This window comes from Marmota flaviventris, chromosome 5, assembly GCF_047511675.1.
Source record: "Marmota flaviventris isolate mMarFla1 chromosome 5, mMarFla1.hap1, whole genome shotgun sequence".
Classification (NCBI taxonomy): domain Eukaryota; kingdom Metazoa; phylum Chordata; class Mammalia; order Rodentia; family Sciuridae; genus Marmota; species Marmota flaviventris.
In genome coordinates, this window is record NC_092502.1 from 36,921,196 (window position 1) to 36,943,812 (window position 22,617).

At 37.8% G+C, this 22,617-nt stretch overlaps 1 protein-coding gene across 6 annotated transcripts in view; it reads right to left on the minus strand.

Annotated features, from left to right (window-relative positions):
• Window positions 1-22,617, minus strand: part of Rufy1 (RUN and FYVE domain containing 1) — a 57,695-nt gene that overhangs the window by 24,818 nt on the left and 10,260 nt on the right. For all 6 annotated transcript variants that reach the window (XM_071612154.1, XM_071612152.1, XM_027953328.2 and 3 more), the window contains exons 2-7: window positions 17,727-17,900; window positions 16,495-16,612; window positions 11,796-11,897; window positions 9,192-9,315; window positions 3,950-4,011; window positions 2,791-2,856 (exon numbers count right to left, since the gene is read on the minus strand). In XM_071612154.1, coding sequence (XP_071468255.1) covers window positions 2,791-2,856; window positions 3,950-4,011; window positions 9,192-9,315; window positions 11,796-11,897; window positions 16,495-16,612; window positions 17,727-17,886 — 632 coding nt within the window. In that variant the 5' untranslated portion in view covers window positions 17,887-17,900. The remainder of the gene's footprint in view (window positions 1-2,790; window positions 2,857-3,949; window positions 4,012-9,191; window positions 9,316-11,795; window positions 11,898-16,494; window positions 16,613-17,726; window positions 17,901-22,617) is intronic.

Here is a 22,617-nt window from a genome sequence, read left to right on the forward strand (position 1 = left end):
GAACCAAAATGTGTCCACATTCACATAGCTAAGGTAATAGTAACAAAGTATTGGTACTTTGGTGCAGGAAGATCAAGTGATTTTTAAATTTTTTTTTTTTTTAATATTCTTTCCTACCCACCCTATTTTTTTTTTTTGCAGTCTGGGGATCAAACCCAGGGCTTTGCACATGCTAGGCAAGTGTTCTACTGTTGAGCCAAATCCCCACTCCCTTTCCCTTAAACCCCCATCTTGCTTTTTTTTTTTGCAGTACTGGTGGTTGAACCCAGGGCCTCTTACATGCCAGGCAAGTTCTCTACCGCTGAGCTACATCTCCAGCCCTTACTTATTTATTTATTTTTGAGACAGGGTCTTCCTAAGTTGCCAGGAGGCTAGCCTCATAGTTATGATCTTCCTGCCTTGGCCTCCTGAGTAGCTGGGATAATAAACAGCTGCCACTGTACCTGGCTACTTGCCCCCTTTTTTTCTTGACCAGGGATTGAACCCAGGGCACTTTGGCACTGAGCTACATACCCAGCCCGTTTTATTTTGAGAAAGGGTCTTGCCAAGTCGCTGAGGATCTTGCTCAGTTGCCAAGACTAGACTTGAATTTACAATCCTCCTCTCTCAGCCTTCCAAGTTGCTGGGATTTTAGGAGTGCACCACTGTACCTGGCACTTCCATTTTTGAAATATTACATAGTATGTGCTTTTATATTAAAAAAATATGTAAAAAGCTAATATAATGAGTCATCAAATAGAAAAACAATGGACTTGATAAACAATAATGATAATCCCCACAATAATAGCAGTAACTTATTTTTTGGACTATGTGCCAGGCCCTATCTGTTCTAATTACTTTATATGCATCAACTCAATGACACCTCTCCCCCACCAATTTGGTGAGGTAGATTCTACTGTTAGTCTAGTATACATGTAAATAAATTATAACTTTACATTAAAGAACTCACTGGAGTTCATATCCCCCCCCCCCTTTTTTGGTACTGGGGATTGAACCCAGGGGTGCTTAACCACTAAGCTGCATCCCCAGCCATTTTTTGTATTTTTATTTAGAGATGGAGTCTCACTGAATTGCTTAGGGCCTTGTTAAGTTGCTGAGGCTGGCTTTGAACATGAAATTCTCCTGCCTCAATCTCCTGAGCTGCTGGGATTACAGCCCAGCTTGTAATCTCCAGCTCTTCTTCCTTTTTTTTGGTACTGAGGATTGAACCTTTAGCTTAGGGCACATTAAGCACACTCTACCACTGAGCTACAACTCGAGCCCCTTTTTTTGTTTTTTAAATTTAACTTAATTCAATTAATTTATTTTTAATTTTTTCTTCTTTTTCCAATTAATTTTTTTTTTTTAGTTACATATGGACACAATGCCTTTATTTTTATGTGGTGCAGAGGATTGAACCCAGTGCCTCATACATGCCAGGCAAGCGCTCTACCACTGAGCCACAACCCCAGCTCTCTAATTCTTTTAAAATTCATATATCTATGAAGAGCTGCAGACATCTGAACCCAGGGAATCTTGCTCAAGAGCCTGTAATTTAGAGCTGGGCATGGTGGCACACACCTGTAATTCTAGCGGCTCAGGAAAAGTCTTAAAAGAGTATTCAATTTCCAATTCTATACCAACTGTAACAGAAAATAGCAACAAGGAGAAAATACCATAAAAAGAATGTCCGTAAGAGAAAAAACCGAGATGAACAAAGCTGGTAAGCCAGTACCAAATATAAGCTTTGGGCAAATGACTAAGAAATTGATCCCAGGCACAGAAGTAAGGCAAAATTTATTAATTCATTTTGTGAAGCTGTATAACCACGAGGCCATGCCAGAGATAGAAAACTGAGGAACAATTAAGTCAGATTGCAGGTTAAAAGAACAGTAAAAGTATTACATGTGATACAGGAATGGTTCAGTATGACGATATCCAGTAATAAAATATATAACATTAACAGATCAAGGGATATAAACCATGATTGCCTTAATGGATGCTAAAACGCATTTGATGAAATTCAACATCTATCTCTTATAAAAACTCTCAAATTAGGAATCAACCAAGGATCTCTCAAAAACCAGCCAACAGTTAAGGGGTGCCTCCAGGCAGTGTTTCTTGAAGCACTTTTGGAGGAACGTGCCAACTTCTTTGTCTGTTCCATTGGTTTGGGGTCAGGGGGCCTGCCCCTGGGAAGTACTGTTAATATGCAATGTACTTTCTAGAAGGGGGTTCAGAGAGAGAACAATATGTCTTCCAAAGACTTTAGGCCAAGTGTCCCCTGACATTGAACCTCTCCCAATTGTATATCTAAGGCCTAGTATTTCTTGGAACACATCAGTAGCCTTTCAGCTAAAATTTTTTAAAAAATCAAGAAATTTTCTTGAGATTGTGATCACATTGATCTTGAAAGTCTAGCCCAGTGGTTTTCAACCTTCTTCTAGTCCAATACACTGGGGGTGGGGAATGGAGGAGGCTATGTGCTGATTTCCATGAGTAACAGGGCTTGCTATGGCAGGGCCTGCCAACCACATGGCTATAGGTGAACACTGGAAATTTAAGGTTTAATGTGTTTACCTGTCCATACTGTATAACTGCACAAAACAAAGAACCAAATATTCCCCAAAAGTTGTTTATCAAGAAGAAATCCTTTTACTCTAGTCTGTACACATGAACACTTTATGAATGATTATAACCCCTTTTCATGGTTTGGAAAAAAAAATCAGTATAAACATGTAGAAACTCAAAAAGTCCCAAGAAACAGTGACAAGATATTGAATACCACTGGAATAAAGGAGCGAGTCCTACCTCAGGTGCCGGTTAAGTTCTTCCACATAATTTTTTTGATCAAGGACATCGGTAATTCTTTCATGCCTTATAAAGAAAGCATACAAAGGGGAAAAAAATTTATTGGTGGTTAATAGTTTGTAACTGTCCTCCAACCTTCTGATCATCTTGTAGAAATGCAAATGTCTTCGCAAACCAATAGTCAGAGCTGAGTAATGTCTGCATGGCCCTTGAGTAAATAGAGAGCAACACTAGCCAGGGACATAGCATCTGGGGCGTGGGGAACAAGTGCCCTTAGAGAAGGTACCCAGAAGATGTCCTCCCTCTTCTGCAGACTGGCCAGGTCTTTGGCAAAAGGGGCAGTAAAAATGGAGAAAATCCACAAGCATGCTCTGTTCTTCTGTAGAGCTTAATTCCTTAGTGAAAATGAAAACATATTATCTGTTATTAATGAAACTAAACAAAAACTAAAATCTAATTTTTTCTTGGTGGAACTGGGGATTAAACCCAGGAACAGTTTACCACTGAGTTAGACTCTCAGCCCGTCTTATTTTTTATTTATTTTATTTTTAAAAAATGTTTTAGTTGTACATGGACACAATACTTTTATTTATTTATTTTTATGTGGTGTTGGGGATCGAACTCAGTGCCTCACATGTGCTAGATGAGTGCTCTACCACTGAGCCACAACCCCAGCCCCTTATGTTTTTATTTTGAGACAGGGTCTTGCTAAGTTGTCATCCCTGAACTGTGATTCTCCTGCCTCAGTCTCCTGAGTCACTGGGATTATAGGCATGTGCCACTGCAACGCCCACCCCCCCTGCACAAAACAAAACAAAACAAAAAAACCAATAACCAAAAACTCCCTAAATCTCAAAGCAAAAACAAGAGTAGAGTTCTCTGGCTGGGCATGGTGGCACATGCCTGTAATCCAAGAGACTTGGGATGCTGAGGCAAAATGATTTCATGTTCAAGGCCAGTCTCAGCAACAGTGAGGCCCTAAGCAACTTAGCAAGACACTATCTCAAAATAAAAAATAAAAAGGGCTGGGGATATTGCTCAGTGGTTAAGCACCCCTGGATTCAAACCCTGTACCAAAAGAAAACAAAAGAGTAGTATTCTACTACTGCCAAAATTTCATTAAAACTGTGAAGAAAATAGTATACTATGTAGTACTTACTCTTTGCCACCATCAAGATCCTGCACATCCTTAAGGTAGAGGGAAAAATCAATCACTCCAACCTGATTTAAATAAAATGCACAAGTTTAAATAAATGATAACATTTCTCATTTTCAATAAAGCCTTATAATTCTTGGAATTCAGGATATTCAATTCCACCACAGCTAGATATCTAAAGAATCACATTATCTATCAAGATTAACAAAGTTCTGCCAGGCATAGTGGTGCATGCCTGTAATCCCAGCAGTCCGGGAGGCTCAGGCAGGAAGATCTTGAGTTGAAAGCCAGCTGCAGCAACTTATTGAGGCCCTAAGCAATTCAGTGAGACCCTGTTTCTTAATAAAATCTAAAAAAGGGCTGGGGATGTGGCTCAGTGGTTAAGCGTCCCAGTACCAAAAAAGTTTAACAAAGTTCTTTGGGTATAAAGTAATTATAAAAGAGAAAGAAAATGCTATCTAGACAGAAGTAGATATTTTAACTGACACTTCTGAGTCCTTTTTTTTTTTTTTTTAAACATTTTCAGTTGTAGATGTACACAATACCTTTATTTTATTAATTTCTTTTAAAAATATTTATTTTTTAGTTTTAGGTGGATACAATATCTCTGTTCCATTTTTATGTGGTGTTAAGGATCGAACCCAGAGCCTCACACATGCCAGGCGAGCGCTCTACCACTTGAGCCACAACCCCAGCCCTTTATTAATTTACTTTTTATGTGGTGCAAAGTATTGAATCCAGAGCCTCACACTTGCTAGGCAAGTACTCCACCACTGAGCTACAACCCCAGCCTTTCTGAGTCCTTCTTTACCCAAATTTTGGTGAAATGATCTATCTAGTCTGTATTTCAGGGAAAATTCTCTGCCAGTGCTCGGAGTTAGAGAAGACTAAGACCCCTTAAACATCTAAACATCAAAGGCTTTTGATATTTCTGTTAAGAAATAAAGCACTTATAAGTGAAGCCATTCCTATTTAAATTACAGGAAAATTCGGTACAACTGAAATCTCCACCTATGAGGAAACACTTAATTCAACCATGTTATACCATATCACAAAAAATCAGTGGATCAATGTATGATAATTTGGAAAAGTCCCAAGATACAATTTTAAGCCAAATAATAATATGTATATCATTAACCCCAGAATAGTAACCCCACTATATTAAAACCAAAGTTGTATGATGGATTTAAGACACAACTATACCTTTTCTACCTTCATCCCTTAAACCTACATGCCTTTAGTGCCAATATTTTTTTTTTTTTTTTTGCTACTGGGGACTGAAACCAGGGGTACTTCACATACCCAGCCCTTTTAATATTTTATTTAGAGACAGGATCTTGCGAGTTGCTTAGTGCCTCAGCCTCCAGAGCTGCTGGGATTCTAAGTGTGAGCTACTGCACCCGGCTCTTAGTGCCCGTCTTGATAAAATGCAGTAGAAATGATGCTGTATGACTCCTTTAGCTCAGTTAAAATAGACAATACAGTTTCTATCTGTCTATTTCTCTTAGAATATATGCCACTGAAATTCTGAGCTTTCATGTAAAAAGTGAAAAGGCTCGATACCACCTGGAAAGACTACACACAGATAGCAATGTCTAAGAAGCCCTTGCTGTTCCATCCCCAGCTCTTTTCAGTTTGCTCAGTTAGAGGACAGTCACAGCAGAGAGCAAGCCCCAGGTAATTCTGGCCCCAGCTACCATCTGACTGTACCACATGTGCTCTTGAACAAGAACCACCTACCTGACCCCATTCAACCCCTAACTGTGAGAGATACAGTAACTGTGATAGTTTTCATGTCTGTTGATTTCTTACACAATAACACTAGAAGATTTAATTTAAAACAAAACCTTTGGATACATAAATAAAGAGAAAAGGCTGTAAAAGATTTCTCCCCAAATCTTTACCACAACTTGTGGAGAAGAGAGGACTGAGAGGGAAGAGAAGGGGATTCAAACTTCACTTTTTACTCTATATTCTTATATACTGCCCAAGTTTTTTTCAGCAAGCATGGATTTCTTTTGTAATAAAAAATGAAATCATAAAAACATATATAAATCAGCTGGAAAATACAATGATAGAATGAGAAAGAACTAATTAATAGTAAAAATAGAAATTAATGGATTAGAAAACAAAGCCCTATTCTCAAAGTTCAATCTGTACTAAGTGTGATCAATATTTAACAAGTGCACAGTATTATAGATGAGGACAGTGAGATTTTAAAAAGCTGCAACAGAAAGTTGTCATACAACTCTAGTCTAAAAGATCTGAATGAGGGCTGGGGTTGCGGCTCAGCGGTAGATTGCTCACCTAGCACGTGTGAGGCCCTGGGTTTGATCCTCAGAACCATATAAATATAAATAAAATAAAGATATTGTGTCCATCTACAACCAAAAAAAAAAAAAAAAGGATCTGAATGACATGATTTCCAGCTGGGCAGAGTGATGCACCTTTATAGTCCTAGCAACCTAGGAGGCTAAGGTAGGAGGATTACAAGTTCCAGGCCATCCTGGGTAACATAACCACACAAACAATCAAAACACAAACACAAAAAGGGCTGAGAATGTAGCTCAGTGGTTCAATTCCCAGTACTACAAACAATAACAACAACAATGACAACTTTCTATATGGCAAACAGCTTTGAGAAACAAACAAAAAACCCCAATTAATTAAAAACAAAAATTTCAAAAAAGGGTCAATGTCCTAACCCTATTAAAAAAGATATGAAACAACAAAAAATGGAAAACAGAAAATTGGGCAAAGGACATGAATAGGTAGTCATAACAGTTCAAATAAAACTTGATACTTCTTTCCTTCTTAAAAATACAGATTTGAGATGAGATGTACTGTCTATCTGAAAAGGACTGAGAACATGTGCAGTGTTAGCAAGAGAAAGAGGGTTCTCTTATATAAGGCCAGAGGATAGGTCCTGGAGGTCAATTTTACAGTATGTGGAATATAGTAGATACTGTAACAAAACAACTCCAAAATTTATCCTAACTAAGTAAATGAACAAGAGTACAAAGAGATATTAGGACATTTATAATATTGTTGCTATAACATGGAAATGATCTAAATTAGTAAGATATTGGTGAAATTATGGTACGAATTATGGTATGTTTAAAAAATGGAATATCATGCAACCACCTTAAAATGTTTTACATCTCTACTGTCATTGAGTGTGGTATGGAATGTATACTGTCAAATTAAAAAAACACCAAGTGGGCTGGGATTGTGGCTCAGCAGAAGAGCGCTTGCCTAGCAAGGGCGGGACCTAGGTTTGATCCTCAGCACCACATAAAAAATAAAGGCATTGTGTTGTGTCCATCTACACCTAAAAAATAAATATTTAAAAACAAAAACAAAAACAACAACAAAAAAACACCAAGTGCTGGGGTTGTGGCTTAGTGGTAGAGACTTACAGAGCATGCATGAGGCACTGGATTTAATCCCGGTGCTACACACAAATAAACAAAATAGGTGCTGGGGTTGTGGCTCAGTGGTAGAGTGCTTGCCTAGCATGTGTGAGGTACTGGGTTCAATCCCTGGCACTATATAAAAATAAAAAAACAGGTATTGTGTCCATCTACAACTAAAAAAAATTAAAAAAAAAATCAAAAAACTACCAAAATGTTGTGCTTAGGATATTTTTTTCATGTATTCACTTTTATTCATGTACCAGATATATACCTTGGAGTAATGACATTATGCGTGGTTTAGTTTCATTTTAAAAATACTTCTAGGGGCTGGAGTTATGGCTCAGAGGAAAGAGTGCTCTCCTCGCATGCGTGAGGCACTGGTTTCGATCCTTAGCACCACATAAAAATAAAATAAAGGTATTGTGTCCACCTACAACTAAAAAATAAATGTTAAAAAAATACTTCTATTACTGAAAAAACTTCAACAGTAAAAACAATAAAAAGTATTTTTCAAAAAAAGGTATGTAGGGCTGGGGATATAGCTCAGTTGGTAAAGTGCATGCCTCACATGAGCAGGCCCAGGGTTCGATCCCCAGAACCAATAAGGAAAAAAAAAAAAAGTTGTGTGTATGGGCAGGGAGATGTTATAAAAAAAATGTGAGGCCCTGAGTTTGATCCCCAGTACCATGCATACACTGACATCAACAAAAGTTGATGTGGACATAGAGGGATTTGGGAAGCTTTAGTTTAGTTTTTTTTTTCCCCGTGGTACTGGGGATTGAACCCAAGGGTACGTTATCATGATGCTACATCTCTAGCCCCCCAGCTCCTTTTAAAATATCTTTATTTTGTTTATTTATTTTTATGTGGTGCTGAGAATCAAACTCAGTGCCTCACATGTGCAAGGCAAGTGCTCTACCACTGAGCCACAACCCCAGTCCCCATCTCTAGCCCTTTTTAAATATTTTGTTTTAAGACAGGGTCTTACTAAGTTGCTGAAGATACTGCTAAATTGCTGAGGCTGATGGGAGAGGGGAGGAAGAATGGAGGGAAAAGGTAGGGAATCATGAACGAAAATAGATTTCCATGCACATAATGTTTGCTGGGATGAAGCCAACTACTATAAAGTAAAGTAACTATAAAGTTCTAAAAAAAAAAAAAAAACCCCAAAATCAGGAAAAAGAAGAAAAATTGCTGAGGCTGGCCTTGAACTTGTGATCTTCCTGCATAAGCCTCCCCAGCAGCTGAAAGTACAGGCACATACCACTCCATCTGGCTTATACTTTACTGCTTACTCTAATTTGTGTCCCATTTTATCAACCTGACTCTATTTTCCCATTTCTCATCCAACCTTCTGGAACTTTTGGACTAGTCTTCTCAATGTTTTTGCTATGTCTACTCTAGGCCACTTCTAACTCATGCATGGCCTGAATGGCTACTAGATCAATCTTTCTCAAATCCAGGCCTGGTCATTTTAGTACAGTGCTTAAAAACCTCCAGCACTTTCCTAGGTTTAAAGGGCAAGAACTAAACCCTTTAATGTGACACTAATGGCCTAATAACCTGCCAGTTTCCAAAACCTTTACCTCACTGGGCAAACTCTATTCCGGTATGAAGAACATACTAGGCTTTCTGGTGTGCCTCTGTCCATCACCTTCTGTGAGTTGCTTTCCCCACTACTTTCCTCTCTGCCACAGCACAGCACTTTGCTCAGTTTTCCACCAAAAGGCTTTTGACCTCTGTCCCGTTTTAGATTCAGTACATGTTTGCAGATTCCATGTAAAATTCCAGGGATAATTCATTCATCTAGAGCCAAAATCCCATTTTACCTGAGAATCCAAGTCTTCTCCTTTTAAGCAGAGATTGGCATCAAGAACATTGAGTCCCACCAGCAGACCAACAATCACCATCCCTTCTTCCTCCATCATCAATGCCTCAGGTTCATAGAACTCACTAAAAGAAATTGACATGACAAAGGAGATGCTCAGAAATAACTTTTAGACTCCTTCACCACAACCTGCTCTGCTTTTTCAACTGTTAGCAGATAGGCTAGCTACTGACCTCATCCAGGAGCCAGTAGCTACATGGTGGCAAGTTCTTTTCATTTATTTCCACTATGTCAAGTACTACTATTCCTTCTCTGCTACTATTTGGTGGGGTTCTTTTTTTTGTCTTTTTTGGAACTGGGGGTCGAACCCAGGGCTTTGCGAATGCAAGGCAGACGCTTTGCCACTGAGCTACATCCCAGCCCCCTTCTCTGCTACTATTTGGATATTAAGTATCTCCTAAAGATCTGTGTGGTAAAGGATTGATGCTATTGGGAGGTGGTGGAACCTTTAAGAGGTAGGGCTGAATGAGAGATCTTTAGGTCATGACAGATGTGCCCGAGAAGAGAATATTGGGATCTTGGTTTCTTCTCTCTTTTGTTTCCTGTCCAGGAGGTGAGTGGTTTTTATTCTGCAACATGTTCCTGTTGCCTTGCCAGAGACCCAAAGCAACAGGGTCAACTGATTTTTTTTAGAGTTGAAACCTCTAAAAAATTATAAGCCAAAATTAACTTCTTCTAAGATGATTTGCTCAGGGTTTTTTTTTTTTTTTTCCCCCTTCTGATTGGGAATTGAACTCAGAAGTGCTTTACTGCTAAGCTACATCCTTAGTCCTTTTTTTTTAAAAAAATTTATTTTTATTTTGAAGACAGGGTTTTGCTAAGTTGCTGAGGGTCTTGATAAAATGCTGAGACTGGGGCTGGGGTTGTGGCTCAAAGAGAGCGCTCACCTAGCATGTGTGAGGCCCTAGGTTCGATCCTCAGCACCATATAAAAATAAAATAAATATATTGTGTCCACTTATAACTAAAAAATAAATATTAAAAAAAAAAATGCTGAGACTGGCCCTGAACTTGTGATCCTCCTTCCTCAGGCTCATAAATTGCTGGGATTACAGGTGTGCCCCACTGTGCCCAATTTTAGGTATTTGTTATAGTGATGGAAAGCTGACTGATATATTCTCCATCCTTTCCTCTTCCTGTGGTTTAGGATGGGCTCTTCCCTCTTTCTGTTTAAGGCTAATTCCTCCATTCAGATCTTGAACCCCAGTCCTTCTCATTATCTCTTGAACACTGCGTTCCTGAGCATCACTCTGCCTCTCCTACTCTACATTAGTTCCCCATTTGCAATGATATGAACTACTTCTACATTTATGCTCTTGATAAACAGGAAATAGGAATCCATAGCCTCCCCACATCCAAGAATAAAACCCTTTCCTCTTCCTGTGTCCCACTGAGCGATCTGTGCTGTAAAAACTTCCTTACCGCCTAGTCATCTCAGTCATTTACAGTGGGGTTCCATCCCCTTTGCTATTGATTCTTATCACTAATGATTTACTAATTTATCAAATCCACTGGCACCCAGGCAATTCTGTGTGTGTGTGTGTGTGTGTGTGTGTGTACATATACATATGTGCATTCAGAACTTAATGTCTTAAGAATTAGCATATTAGAACAAAATCTGTAGCTCAAATTACTCAGTATAATTATATTCAGAGTACAATGTATATGAAATACTTGAAATAAGTATTTATCACATAAAAAGATGTTCAATAATAGGCTGTGACTTAAAAACACTGAAAATTTTGGGGTTTAGACCACACTGTAAAAAATACTTTAATCTCACTCCCTAAAAGAATTAACTCCAAAGTGATTCCTGAGTTGTAAATTCTTGTAGTCTAGAGAAAATTCCTTTTATAATGACTACTTACTTATATAGATACAAATATAAAAAATGAGCCAGTTATAAATTTCAGTGATAGGCAAATTAAGTTTTTACTAATGATAAAAGATATAAAATTTTATAAACTGGATATGGAATCCTGAACTCGGTAATATAGATGTGTTCTGTTACAAAAAGCAGGATTTTATACTTTTAAAATTGCCCACTGTGGGCTGGGGTTGTAGCTCAGTGTTAGAGTGCTTGCCTCGCATGTGTAAGGCACTGGGTTTGATCCTCAGCACCACATAAAAAATAAGTAAATAAAATAAAGATATTGTATCTATCTACAACTAAAAAAAAAAAAAATTGCCCACTGTATCTAGTTTTAAACTCATTTCTTTCTTGTTATCATTCAATGTAATAAATACCATTTCATAGAAACTGGAATAGTTTGTCAGTTATCAAATCTTAGATATTGGTACTTTTAAAGAATTATATTCAAAATTTTTCAAAATGAAGTCATGTGAATATTCACTCATAATGACTTTCAGATATCAGTGCTCAAAAGAGAAACATTGCTATTTTAAAACTATGCCACAGAAGAAATATTTAAGATGATAATTTCAATAAAACATTATATACTCATATTTTAATTCAAAATGACCTACAGAACTATGCTCTAATTATTTACAAAGCAAAAGATAAGCAAAGATAGATGATGAAATACCTTAAGAGATGTTTATTGTCTATAAGTACTTTCAGATAATCTGCCAGTTTCTTTTGCATGAGAGCAAGATAAAGCCAAGCTCTGCCTCTTCCCACAGCTGTCCTAGAATTCAAACAGAACCAAACTGTTGTGTCATAACCATAACAACATACAGAAAAACCAAACCAAACCAAACCCCCCAAAACCAATCTTCAGTTAAGCCAGAGTGATATACATGATTGCGCTCTTGAATGCACAGAACAGTGTGAACAGGTGCTTTAGGGTGGAAGGAGGGATGTGCATCATTTGGGCATGCAGAGAAAAAGGCCCACTGCGTAATACCTTTGTGTATTATTTAAATTTTATACCATGGGCATGATATATTTCAATAAAAGGAAAATATCTTAAAGCCAAAAAAATACAATTTCTAGAATAAAACAAGATAAAATTTCATGGAAAGCCAGAAAATATTAGGTTAGATTTGTATAGGAAAAATTTTTTTCAAAAGACTGATCATCATGCATGTTAAAGTGCTGATGTCTCATAAGTTTTCTAAGGCATTGGCTCAAAGGAGCAATTTTGTTTTATTTTTAATTGTAGTAAAATACACGCAATATAAAATTTATCTTCTTAACCATTTTTATTTATTTTGCTTATTTTTTTGGCATTGGGGATTGTTTGTTTTGTGTGGGCTGCTGGGGATTGAACCCAGGGCCTTGTGCATGCAAGGCAGGCACTCTACAACTGAGCTATATCACCAGCCCTTGGCACTGGGGATTGAACCCAGGGATACTTTGTCACTGAGCTACATCCCCAGCTCTTATTTTTTATTTTGAGACAGGGTCTTGTTAAGTTGCTTACAGCCTCACTAAACTGTGCAAGCTGGCCTCCACCTTGGATCCTCCTGCCTCAGGCTCCTGAGTTGCTGAGATTACTGGGTGGCTTAACCCAATTTTAAACATATATTTTCAGTAGTATTAAGTAATTTACACTGTTTCCCAGCTGGTCACCAACTGCACAAAGATGCACTTGGAAAAGGCCTGCATTAAAAAATTAAAAGAAAAAATGCCTTCCTATTGTAGATCTAAAACCACTTAAAGAAAAAAAGATTGTTTCTAAGCACAGCAACTGCATTTGTAACATCAAAGAAAGTAGTGAAGGTAATCAATAATCTGCATAAAAGGAAGGTCTTAGGCCCAAAGACCTTGCTACAAAGGTCAAATGCAGTCTACATTTCAGAAGCCAGGCTCAGAAAAGTTAATCTAATTTCATCAATAAAAAAGGCTTTGAGCCAGGGTTGGTGGCACATGTCTACAATCACAACTACTTGGAGGCTGAAGCAGAGGGATTACAAGTTTTGGCAATTTAGGGAGACCCTGTCTCAAAAAAAAAAGTCAGTATTGTGGGCTGAGTAGTGTGTGCTACCAGGTTTGACTTCAGTGGTAGAACATTTGCCTCTCACGCGGCACTAGGTCGATTCTGAGCACCACATAAAAATAAATAAATATAATACAGGTATTGTGTCCATTTATAACTAATATATATAATTTTTTAAAACATTTTTTTAGTTGTAGATGGACACAATACCTTTATTTATTTGTGCTTATATTTTATGTGGTGCCGGGGATTGAAACCAGTGCTTCACAAATACTAGGCAAGTGCTCTACCACTGAGCCACAACCCCAGCACCCTACAACTAAAATATATTAAAAAAAATGGTCAGTATTGAACTGTACATACAGTTTTGTAGTTTTTTTTCATTTGATTTTTAACTTCTTTCCATATCAAATATTCATTCACATCTTTTTAATTAATATCGTTAAATGACATAATAATTACATATATTTATAGGGTACCTATATCAGCATTTTATGCATATGAAAATAAGTACACAAACTCTTATTGTCCTCCTTAAAAAAAAAAACAAAAAACTAATTAGCTGTTCTGCAACTTGCTTATTTCATTGACTATCTGTCATCTTGAAAATCTTCCCATATTAGTACACAGATGATTTAACTCAATTTTCTATACCTTTAGTGTTTTATTATTAGACTGCACCATTGTTTACTTAGTTTTTTTTTTTTTTTTTGATACAGGGCATTGAACCCAGGGACACTCAACTACTGAGCTACATCCCCAGCACTTTTTTACAGTTTATTTAAATATAGGTTCTTACTAAGTTGCTTAGGGCCTTGTTAATTTGCTGAGACTGGCTTTGAACTCTCAATCCTCCTCCTGCCTTCGCCTCTAGAACTGCTGAGATTATAGGCATTTGCCACTGTGCCCAGCTAGCTTTTTTTTTTTAAAAAATAAGCTAGTTCTAATCTACTGTCATAATATAATTCTATATACTATATGCATCTCTCCCTCTCTCTCTCTTTTTTTTTTCTCTGTTGCTAAGATGGTCTGGCACTTCTTGGCTCAAGTTATCTTCCTGCCTCAGTCTCTCAGGTAGTGTGTGCCATCAGGTCTGACTCTGTGTCATTTTCACATTACATCTGTAGGATAATATGCCTAGAAATGAAATTGCTGGGTCAATGGGTAGATGTATTTGTAATTCTGGTGGATAGTACCAAGCTATCCTCCACAAGAATGAGTGCAATATGATGCTATGTGAGGGTTGGGACAATCAAAAAAGTATAAAATCTATTTGGCTAATTATACACTAAAAGGACCTGGAAGGATACTGACCAAGACATTAATAACATTTTCTGTTTTTTATTATCTTTGTTATTGTTGTGTTGGGGATGGAACCCAGGGCCCTGTGCATTTAAACACCTGCTCTTATCACTGAGCTACACTCCCCAGTCCCAAAGTTTTTACCTAGCTAGTAGGAAGGTGAAAGTTTTGAAATTTTAATTTTTCTTTGCCTTGTTTTTATGTCTCAATGAAAAATTAGCACTTAGGAAAAAAAAGTTATTTTTAATTTTCATAAAAGAGAAAAGGCTTGTCTAGGTTTAAATGCCAATATGAGCAAGTGGTTTTTATCATATATAGTTATGTTCAATAATTAAACCATGGTGAAAACAAATAAGAATTTTGGATATTAGGTCATGCTATAAAAGATAGTTTATGCCAGGTGTGGTGGTGCATGCCTGTACTCCCACCAGCTCGGGAGGCTGAGGCAGGATAGTGAGTTCAAAGCCAGCCTCAGCAATTTAGCAAGGTTCTAAGCAACTCAGTGACACCCTGTCTCTAAATAAAATACAAAAAAGGGCTGGGGATGTGGCTCATTGGTTAAGTGCCACCAGGTTTAATCTCTGGTACAAAAAAAAAGGTGGGGGGATATTTTATGTCAATTGGATAGGGGTATTAAACTAGAGATTCCTCCTAGGATGCAAAATTCATCCTATAAGTTTCAAACTACCTTAAACAATCCTCCACACCCCTAAAAAACAAAAACAAAAAACATAAGCCATAATACTTTGTAAATACTGTAGTAATTTTAGAACTTTTGTTAATATTTAATAAAATAGTAAAAACATTGGAGCTCTTTATGAAATAAAACAGCCCTCAACACGGCTCCTCCTTCTAAAAGGTGGGGAACTGTTATATATCTTTTTTGGACATACATAAGCTTGTGGCTTATTTAACAACCACAGAATTAACAAGGAAACAGATGTGGTAAATTTGGGTGAGAGTATGCTCTAAGTAAAATAAGACTTCAGAAATGCCTTAGGGTTGGGGGGTGTGAGGCCCTGGATTCTATTTCCAACATATGGTGGGAGAGTCATCAAACAAACACTTGAAAAGCAGGGTCTGCAAAAACTTTAAAACTTATGTGGTATAGGCCAGAAGGTTGAACTAGGGATAGGGACAGAAGGCTTAAGTCCAATCTTAAGAAGAATGCACAGGGCTCAGCAGCAATGAAGTTTAGTGGAACTTAAATGATTTAGAATTCAACTGATCCTCCTGGCTGCACCACTCCCTTGCCAAGGAACAATGGACAAGTCACTTAAACACTCTAAGTCTCAGTTTCCACACTAGCAAATGGGGATGTCAACAGCTATCCTAGAAGATGGGTATGCAGAATTAGACAATGAAAAGTCCTCAGTACAATGTAGCATGTAGCAGATCCTTAGGGTGGCAGCTGTTATTATTACTGAAAATGGCATAGGCTGGTTCCACAGAAGTGTCAAAAAAAGGCTTAAAAGACAAGTTTTACATCAGTGTAAAAATCCCTAAGGTCCCTTCTAAATGCCAGATTCCATGACAATGCCTTGTGTGTGTTTTGCCTAGTTTTTGATCTTAAGCCTATGTATAGTAGTCCCAAGGGCATAGCTAGTCATTACATAATAATCTGTTGGTCCCAGCCTGTTCACAAATGCCCCTTGTCCTGGAATCTAAAATATGGCCTGAATTGTATTATTCAAACTGCTCAAATATATTTAAAATAGATTCTAGGAGAGTAACAATTCCTTTTCCTCCTGTTCTTTGGTTGACAATGTCTTCATAACCTATTTGACTTGCATAGCAAATAGGAATCACTGTCCTCATGTTAAAGAAAAGGAAACTGAGGCTCAGAAAGGTGCAAATCTTGCTGAAGATCATGTACATAATGAGCAACAGAGCTTAAAAGTCTAAATTAAATGTGGTTAATGCTATAATTTGTTTCAAGTTAGAAAAAGTTTCATTAGCAAGGAACTGAGAAATGGGTAAACAGAAGGGAGATTTTTTTTTTTTTTTAAATATCAAATTAGTAAAACTATTTCTCACTCACTTTAATTCTGGCAGATTTCTGACACTAGTAGCTATATCTGATGCTTCTGGACAAAGTTTCTCCACCAGCTCCAAAGGACCAAAGAAAGATTTATTTTGGCCAATAAAACTCTTCTTAACTAAAAGGGAAAACAAAAGCGTTATTCATAAGAACAGGTTGCAAGATTTCTTCTCCCAAAAGATAATAGAAAGTTGCAGAGCTTCACAGCTTAATCCTTCTGATTCAATCTTTTTCTTCTTCTGCTTTTTTTTTTTAAACCCAAACTGCTGTAATAATTGTTGGTCTCCTTACTCTTCATATCATTACCTTCCCACTCTTCCAGTCTGTTTTGAATATACATAGCTAGAAGTTCTTTTAAAAATACAAGTTAGATCATGTTTCTTCCTTGTTTAAAATCCCCCCAATACACATAGAATTAAATCAAACTCCTTATCATGACCTCTAAAGGCGTTATTCAACCCCTTCTCACTTCCCTGACCTCATCTCGTTTCAGTTTCCCTCTCAGCATGCTTCAATTATCAGTTTTCCTCAAACCAAGGTTGGTCACATTCAGGAGCTCTATATGTTGTTGGTGGTATTGTTGTTTTTTTCTCCTGTGCTAGGAATGTTCTTGCCTCAAATCTTTGTAGGACTGTTTAACTTCTCCACAGTAGCTGAAAGTTTCCTTCCTTGATTCTACTTTCTTGAATTTATAGCATTCTGTAACTGTTTAAACATTTACTATCTTCTTATCCTCTAGAATTTTGCTGTCCAAAGCAATCACTAGCCACATATGCTACCTACAGAGTGAGCACTTGCAGCATGGCTAAGTAAAATTGAGGAACTGAATTGAGATGTGCTATAAGTGTAATACACAATGGACTTATTTTAAGCCTTAGGATAAAGAATGCAAAATATGACATTAATAAGGCTTCAAAATAATGATTATGTGTCAACATGATAACACTGTGGATATTACAGGGTTCAACAAAATGCACTACTGATATTAGTTTTAGCTGTTTCTTTTTACTTTTAAACGTGCCTAGCATAAAATTTTAAAATGCCTATGTGGCTTACAGAACATTTCTTTTAGACAGCACTGCTCTAGAAAGAATGCTGCTTCTCGAGGGCAGGAAGTTCTTCTGTATTCTGCTGTTATCCCTTCACTAAGAACAATGTTGGGCACTGGTGAAAAATGATGAGGAAACACCTAACCCACATTTCCACACTCCCGAACGCCCCCTCAGGCTCACCTTTCAGCCCATGTTTGAGGCAGTGTTCCATCACTACAAAAAATTGCTGCAAGGGGGCATGGTCCGCATCCAGGCTGCGACCCAGGCTCAGAGCAGACTGGAGCAAGACCTTGATGCTGAGTTTCATCATGTGCATCAAGTTGGCACGCTCCTCCATCATCTGGCCCTTGGAAGCTGTGGGGCACAAGCAGGGAGAGCTTCGTGAGTGGACTGTGTGTGTTCCAGGAATGGGGGATTTGAGGCTGGATAACGGAGGGAAGACAAACAAAGCACGGACTCAGACGGTATGCTCAGGGTGCGAACGTGCGGAGTTGCAGGTAACTGGGGTTCGCAGTCATCGGGTCACTGATTTCTAGAGGCCAGAGTCCCACCTGCACCGCCAGGGCCTTAGGTCAGAAGAAATGTAGGGCTTCCTACTTCAGAAGCCTCTCCCAGGGGGCTCCGCGCGTTGCTAGGGCGACAGCTCTACCAAGACTCACGGCAATTGGTCTCTCCTTATTCCATTTCCAACCAATGAAAGGGTGCAAACTCCAGGAAGCCCTGCCCCAAGCTAGAGGTGTTGCTGGGAAAGCGACTGTTCTGTGAGTATTGCTATTGGAAAAATTCAGCTCAAGGGGACTGGGCGACATGCGCGCCGTATGGCGGCCGGATCCGGCAGACTCCAAGCCACACAGGCTGCTCCCAGGGTTCTTTTGTTCGGTGGTGTGGGCTGGGTCGCAGTAGGGAAGCATTCTTTCCCCCAGTTCCTGACTCAAATTCCTGTCAACGAACTTTCTTCCACAACTAGTGGGCAGTTCTCAGTTTTAAACACAATTTTTGTGGAGAGGGAGATAAAAAAATGTCAGAATCAGAGCTGGGACTGTGGCTCAGTGGTAGAGTGCTTGCCTAGCATGTGTGAGGCACTGGGTTCGATCCTCAGCACCGCATACATAACATACATAGTGTCAATCTACAGCTAAATATATATTTTCTAAAATGTCAAAATCAAATCAGCTACATACCGACATCTATGACAAGTGCCTACCAAATGCTCTCGCAACCTAGAAAACTGCCATGCCAGAAATAAAAAATTTAGATCCGAAATTCAGAGCCCCATCAGGAAAACTAAACTCAGGTGCGAAGGGGGCTCTCCCTGGGGGCCGAAGCACCCCTTTCACCGCACCTATGCCATCATTCAATGTTTTCACTTTCCCAGTTTGGCTGAGGCGCGCGGGGTGGGGAAGAGGATATGGTATTGTTTCAGTTTGCAGCTAATTACTACTGAGGTTAAGCCCTTTTTCATAAGTTCATTGCCTCCTAGCATTTCTTTGTGAATTGCTTGTTCCATCTTCTAATTTTTGTACAGAATTGTTTGCCCTGTATACTCCAGATACTGCATTAATATGGACATATAGTTAAAAGAACATGTATACACATGTACACAAACTCTTTTGTATAGCTATAAGTAAAACTATTTAAATCTAAAAAAAATGATGCTGTTATGACTGAACTTTAATGAAGGTCTTAAGAAAATAGGGTGATATCTGGGACTCTATATCTGCAAAACCCAAGAAGATAGGGAGAGAGCTGCTGGGAAAGACAGTATAATCATTTTATCTTGGTTGTGAAGAGGAAAACATAGGTTAAGTAAAGCATTTGAATATGGGTGGTATAATTATGTTTAAATTTTTAGAGAACCTTGTTTATTAAATTTATAAATTTAAAAAATTTTTAATGAAGTGATGATTAGAAATGGAAAAGGAAATAAAAATTGTAAAATCTCTTCAAGAGAAGGGAGAAACCATCAATTATCACAGAAACAGTTTGTAAAGATTTATCTTTTAAATTAAAGACACCAATCCCAGTTCTATAAGCTAGTAGTTTTCATATCAGATACATATAGGGTAAGTCTTGCCAAGGACTGGTCATACCCTGATATTTTAAGGAACTCAATTTCCATATCCTCAGGTTTCACAGGCAGTTTCTTCCCCTTCTCATTTTATAGAAAGGCAATTCATTTCCCATCCCATAACTTGCCTTTATGCAGTGACCTAAGGTGCAGAATATCTCCCATACTAAAAGGAGGTGAAGCCTCCTTTGATGATTAATCAAGTCACCAAAAAAATGTGAAGAATTTCCAATCTCTTATTGCTTAATGTACTTCCCATAAATACAATGTCCCTCCTTATCTGTGAGACATATGATCCAAGATGTTCCAAGGATGTCTGAAACCTCAATAGTACCAAACCCTATACATACTATGTTTTTTCTTATACATACATACCTATGATAGTTTAATGTATAAAGCAGGCACAGTAAGAAATAGAATAATTATAATAATAAACTGTAATAAGTTATTTAAAATTTATAAAGTATCTAGTTTTGTAATTTTCCATTTAATATTTTCAGACCACAGTTGATTGCAGGTAACTGAAGTCACAAAGTGAAACTGTGCATAAGGGGAGACTATTATTTAAGTTTTAGTCAGTTCTATATGTATCTCTATGATGTGTCATTAACTTGACTGACGTTTTCCACAAATTGAGCCAAAACTATAGCTTCAAGTTTTCGATGAAAATGGATTTAAGGTACAATAAGCTAAAAAACTGTTCATCAAAATATATTCCATTGGCAAAAGTGTAATGAAATAAGCAATATTTACATGTCCACAACCATCCAGAGTATTCTGGGTTAAACAGGGTGCCTAATTATCATTTGACAAGTCTTAGAAGAGCTTTTTTTTTTTTTTTTGGTATATTGCTAGAAGTTGAATTTTTTTTTTTTTTTTTTTTTTTTTGGTGGTTCGGGGTTTTGAATCCAGGTCTACCACTGAACTATACCTCTTTTCATTTCTGAGACAGGGTGTTGCTAAATTATGCCAAGGTTGGTCTTGAACTTGTGATCCTTTGCTTCAACCTCCCAAGTCGCTGGGATTATGGGTGTGCACCACCAGGCCTGGTGCGATATTTCTTGGATATATCCAGATTGCATACTTTTGCAAGGCAGGTAATTTTCAATTATTTGCTTTCTTTGTTGAAAGGAGCAAAAATAACTTTTGATATTAGAGCAATGCTATGTAGTATACAGCTTGGAAGGAGTTCAAAGATGAGCAATACTGTTATAACAAAACTCCATTTCTATTTCTTATTTATGTATAGCAGATATCTCAGTGATCACATCTATAAAAAACAAAACAAAAAAATAGGTCTAAATTTGATGGTGAATTCTATCCTATTTTAGCAGTAAGTCAATCATACATACTAAGGAAAAAATCAACACCATTCAACATCATTCAGCACTATTCAGCTTGTTAGGAGATGTAAAGACAAATTTATTCATGTTTAATAATAATTTAGAAAAATTACATTCCTTTTATCAATGAAACATCACTAATAGCTTTAATGGTAATTCATTCCAGGAGACAAAAATCTTTATATACTTAAGCTTTAGTTATGAGAAAAATATATAAAATTTTGACTTATTTACATATTTTTGCCAAGATTTATGATAAGTTATCCAGCAATATTTTTTATAAATATTGCTGGACAACCTATCATAAATCTTGGTATATTAAGATAAAATTCTATTGCAGCAGTAGTATGGAAATTCAAGTTCAAGGAATAAGTGGGAAAATGGATGATGGAGCCAGGCATGATGGTACAGGTCTACAATCCCAGTGACTTGGAAGGCTGAGACAGCAGGATGGCAACTTCAAAGCCAGCTTTAGAAAGTTAGCAAGGACTTAAGCAACTTAATGAGACCCAGTCTCAATAAATAAATAAAGGGCTAGGGATGTGGCTCAGTGTATAAGCACTCTTGGGTTGAATCCCCTACACCAAAAAAAAAAAAAAAAAGGGACAACGGTGCTTATCAAATCATTAAGGTATTTATATACCAATTGATTCACTCAAGGAAACCTGTATCAGCTTTATTTTTAAAGGTCAATATTTACAATAAAGCAGAAAATGTTTTCTGAATAACTTCAAAATATGATGAATTTTATGTGTCAACTGTAAAAGCTGCAGTGTTCTGCCCCCACTGCCCTGGTTCTAGGGATTAAACCCAGGGTTTTGTGCATGATAGGCAAGCACTTTACCGTGGAACCATACCCCCAGCTCTCAAAGATGGAGTCTTTTAAGAAGTCACATGAACAAAAACATAAGACCAGTGTCCCAGGCAGTTGGAGCTGGGTGGCAGTAGCTTTTTCCACTGTTTCTGCACAGCAGTATTTGCAATCACCTCACACATCCCTTGTTTTTTCAGTACCAATTTCCATTTCTATTCAGTATAGAGGATCATGGAAATTAAGAGCATAGGTATAATCCCAGCGATCCGAGTCACTGAGGCAGGAGGATTGCAAGTTTGAGGTCAGCCTCAGCAATTTAGTGAGACCCTTAGCAACTCAGTAAAACCCTGTCTCAAAATAGAAAATAAAAAGGGCTGGGAATGTAGTTCAATGGTACAGTATCTCAGGTTCAATCTTTAGTGCCCCCCAAAAAGAAAAAAAATATGAACTTGAACAATCTTTTGGCCATTCAAATTTTCCAGATTTGTGATCTTGGCCAAACTAAACTCCTTTAAAAGTAGTTTAAATGGTTAGGGCGAGATGGCACATGCCTGTAATCTCAGAAGCTTGGGAGACCAAGACAGGAGGATCAGGAGTTCAAAGCCAGCCTCAGCAAAAGCAAGGCACTAAGCAACTCAGGGAGACCTTATCTTTAAATAAAATACAAAATAGGGATGGAGATGTGGCTCAGTGTTCAAGTGGGCCCCTGAGTTCAATCCCTGGTGCCCCCCCCCAAAAAAAAAGTAGTTTAATGGTGGGTGTGTAGTGGCTCACACCTGTAATTCCAGGGATTTGAGAGGCTGAGGCAGTAGGATTGAAAATTCAAGGTCAGCCTAGGCAATTTAG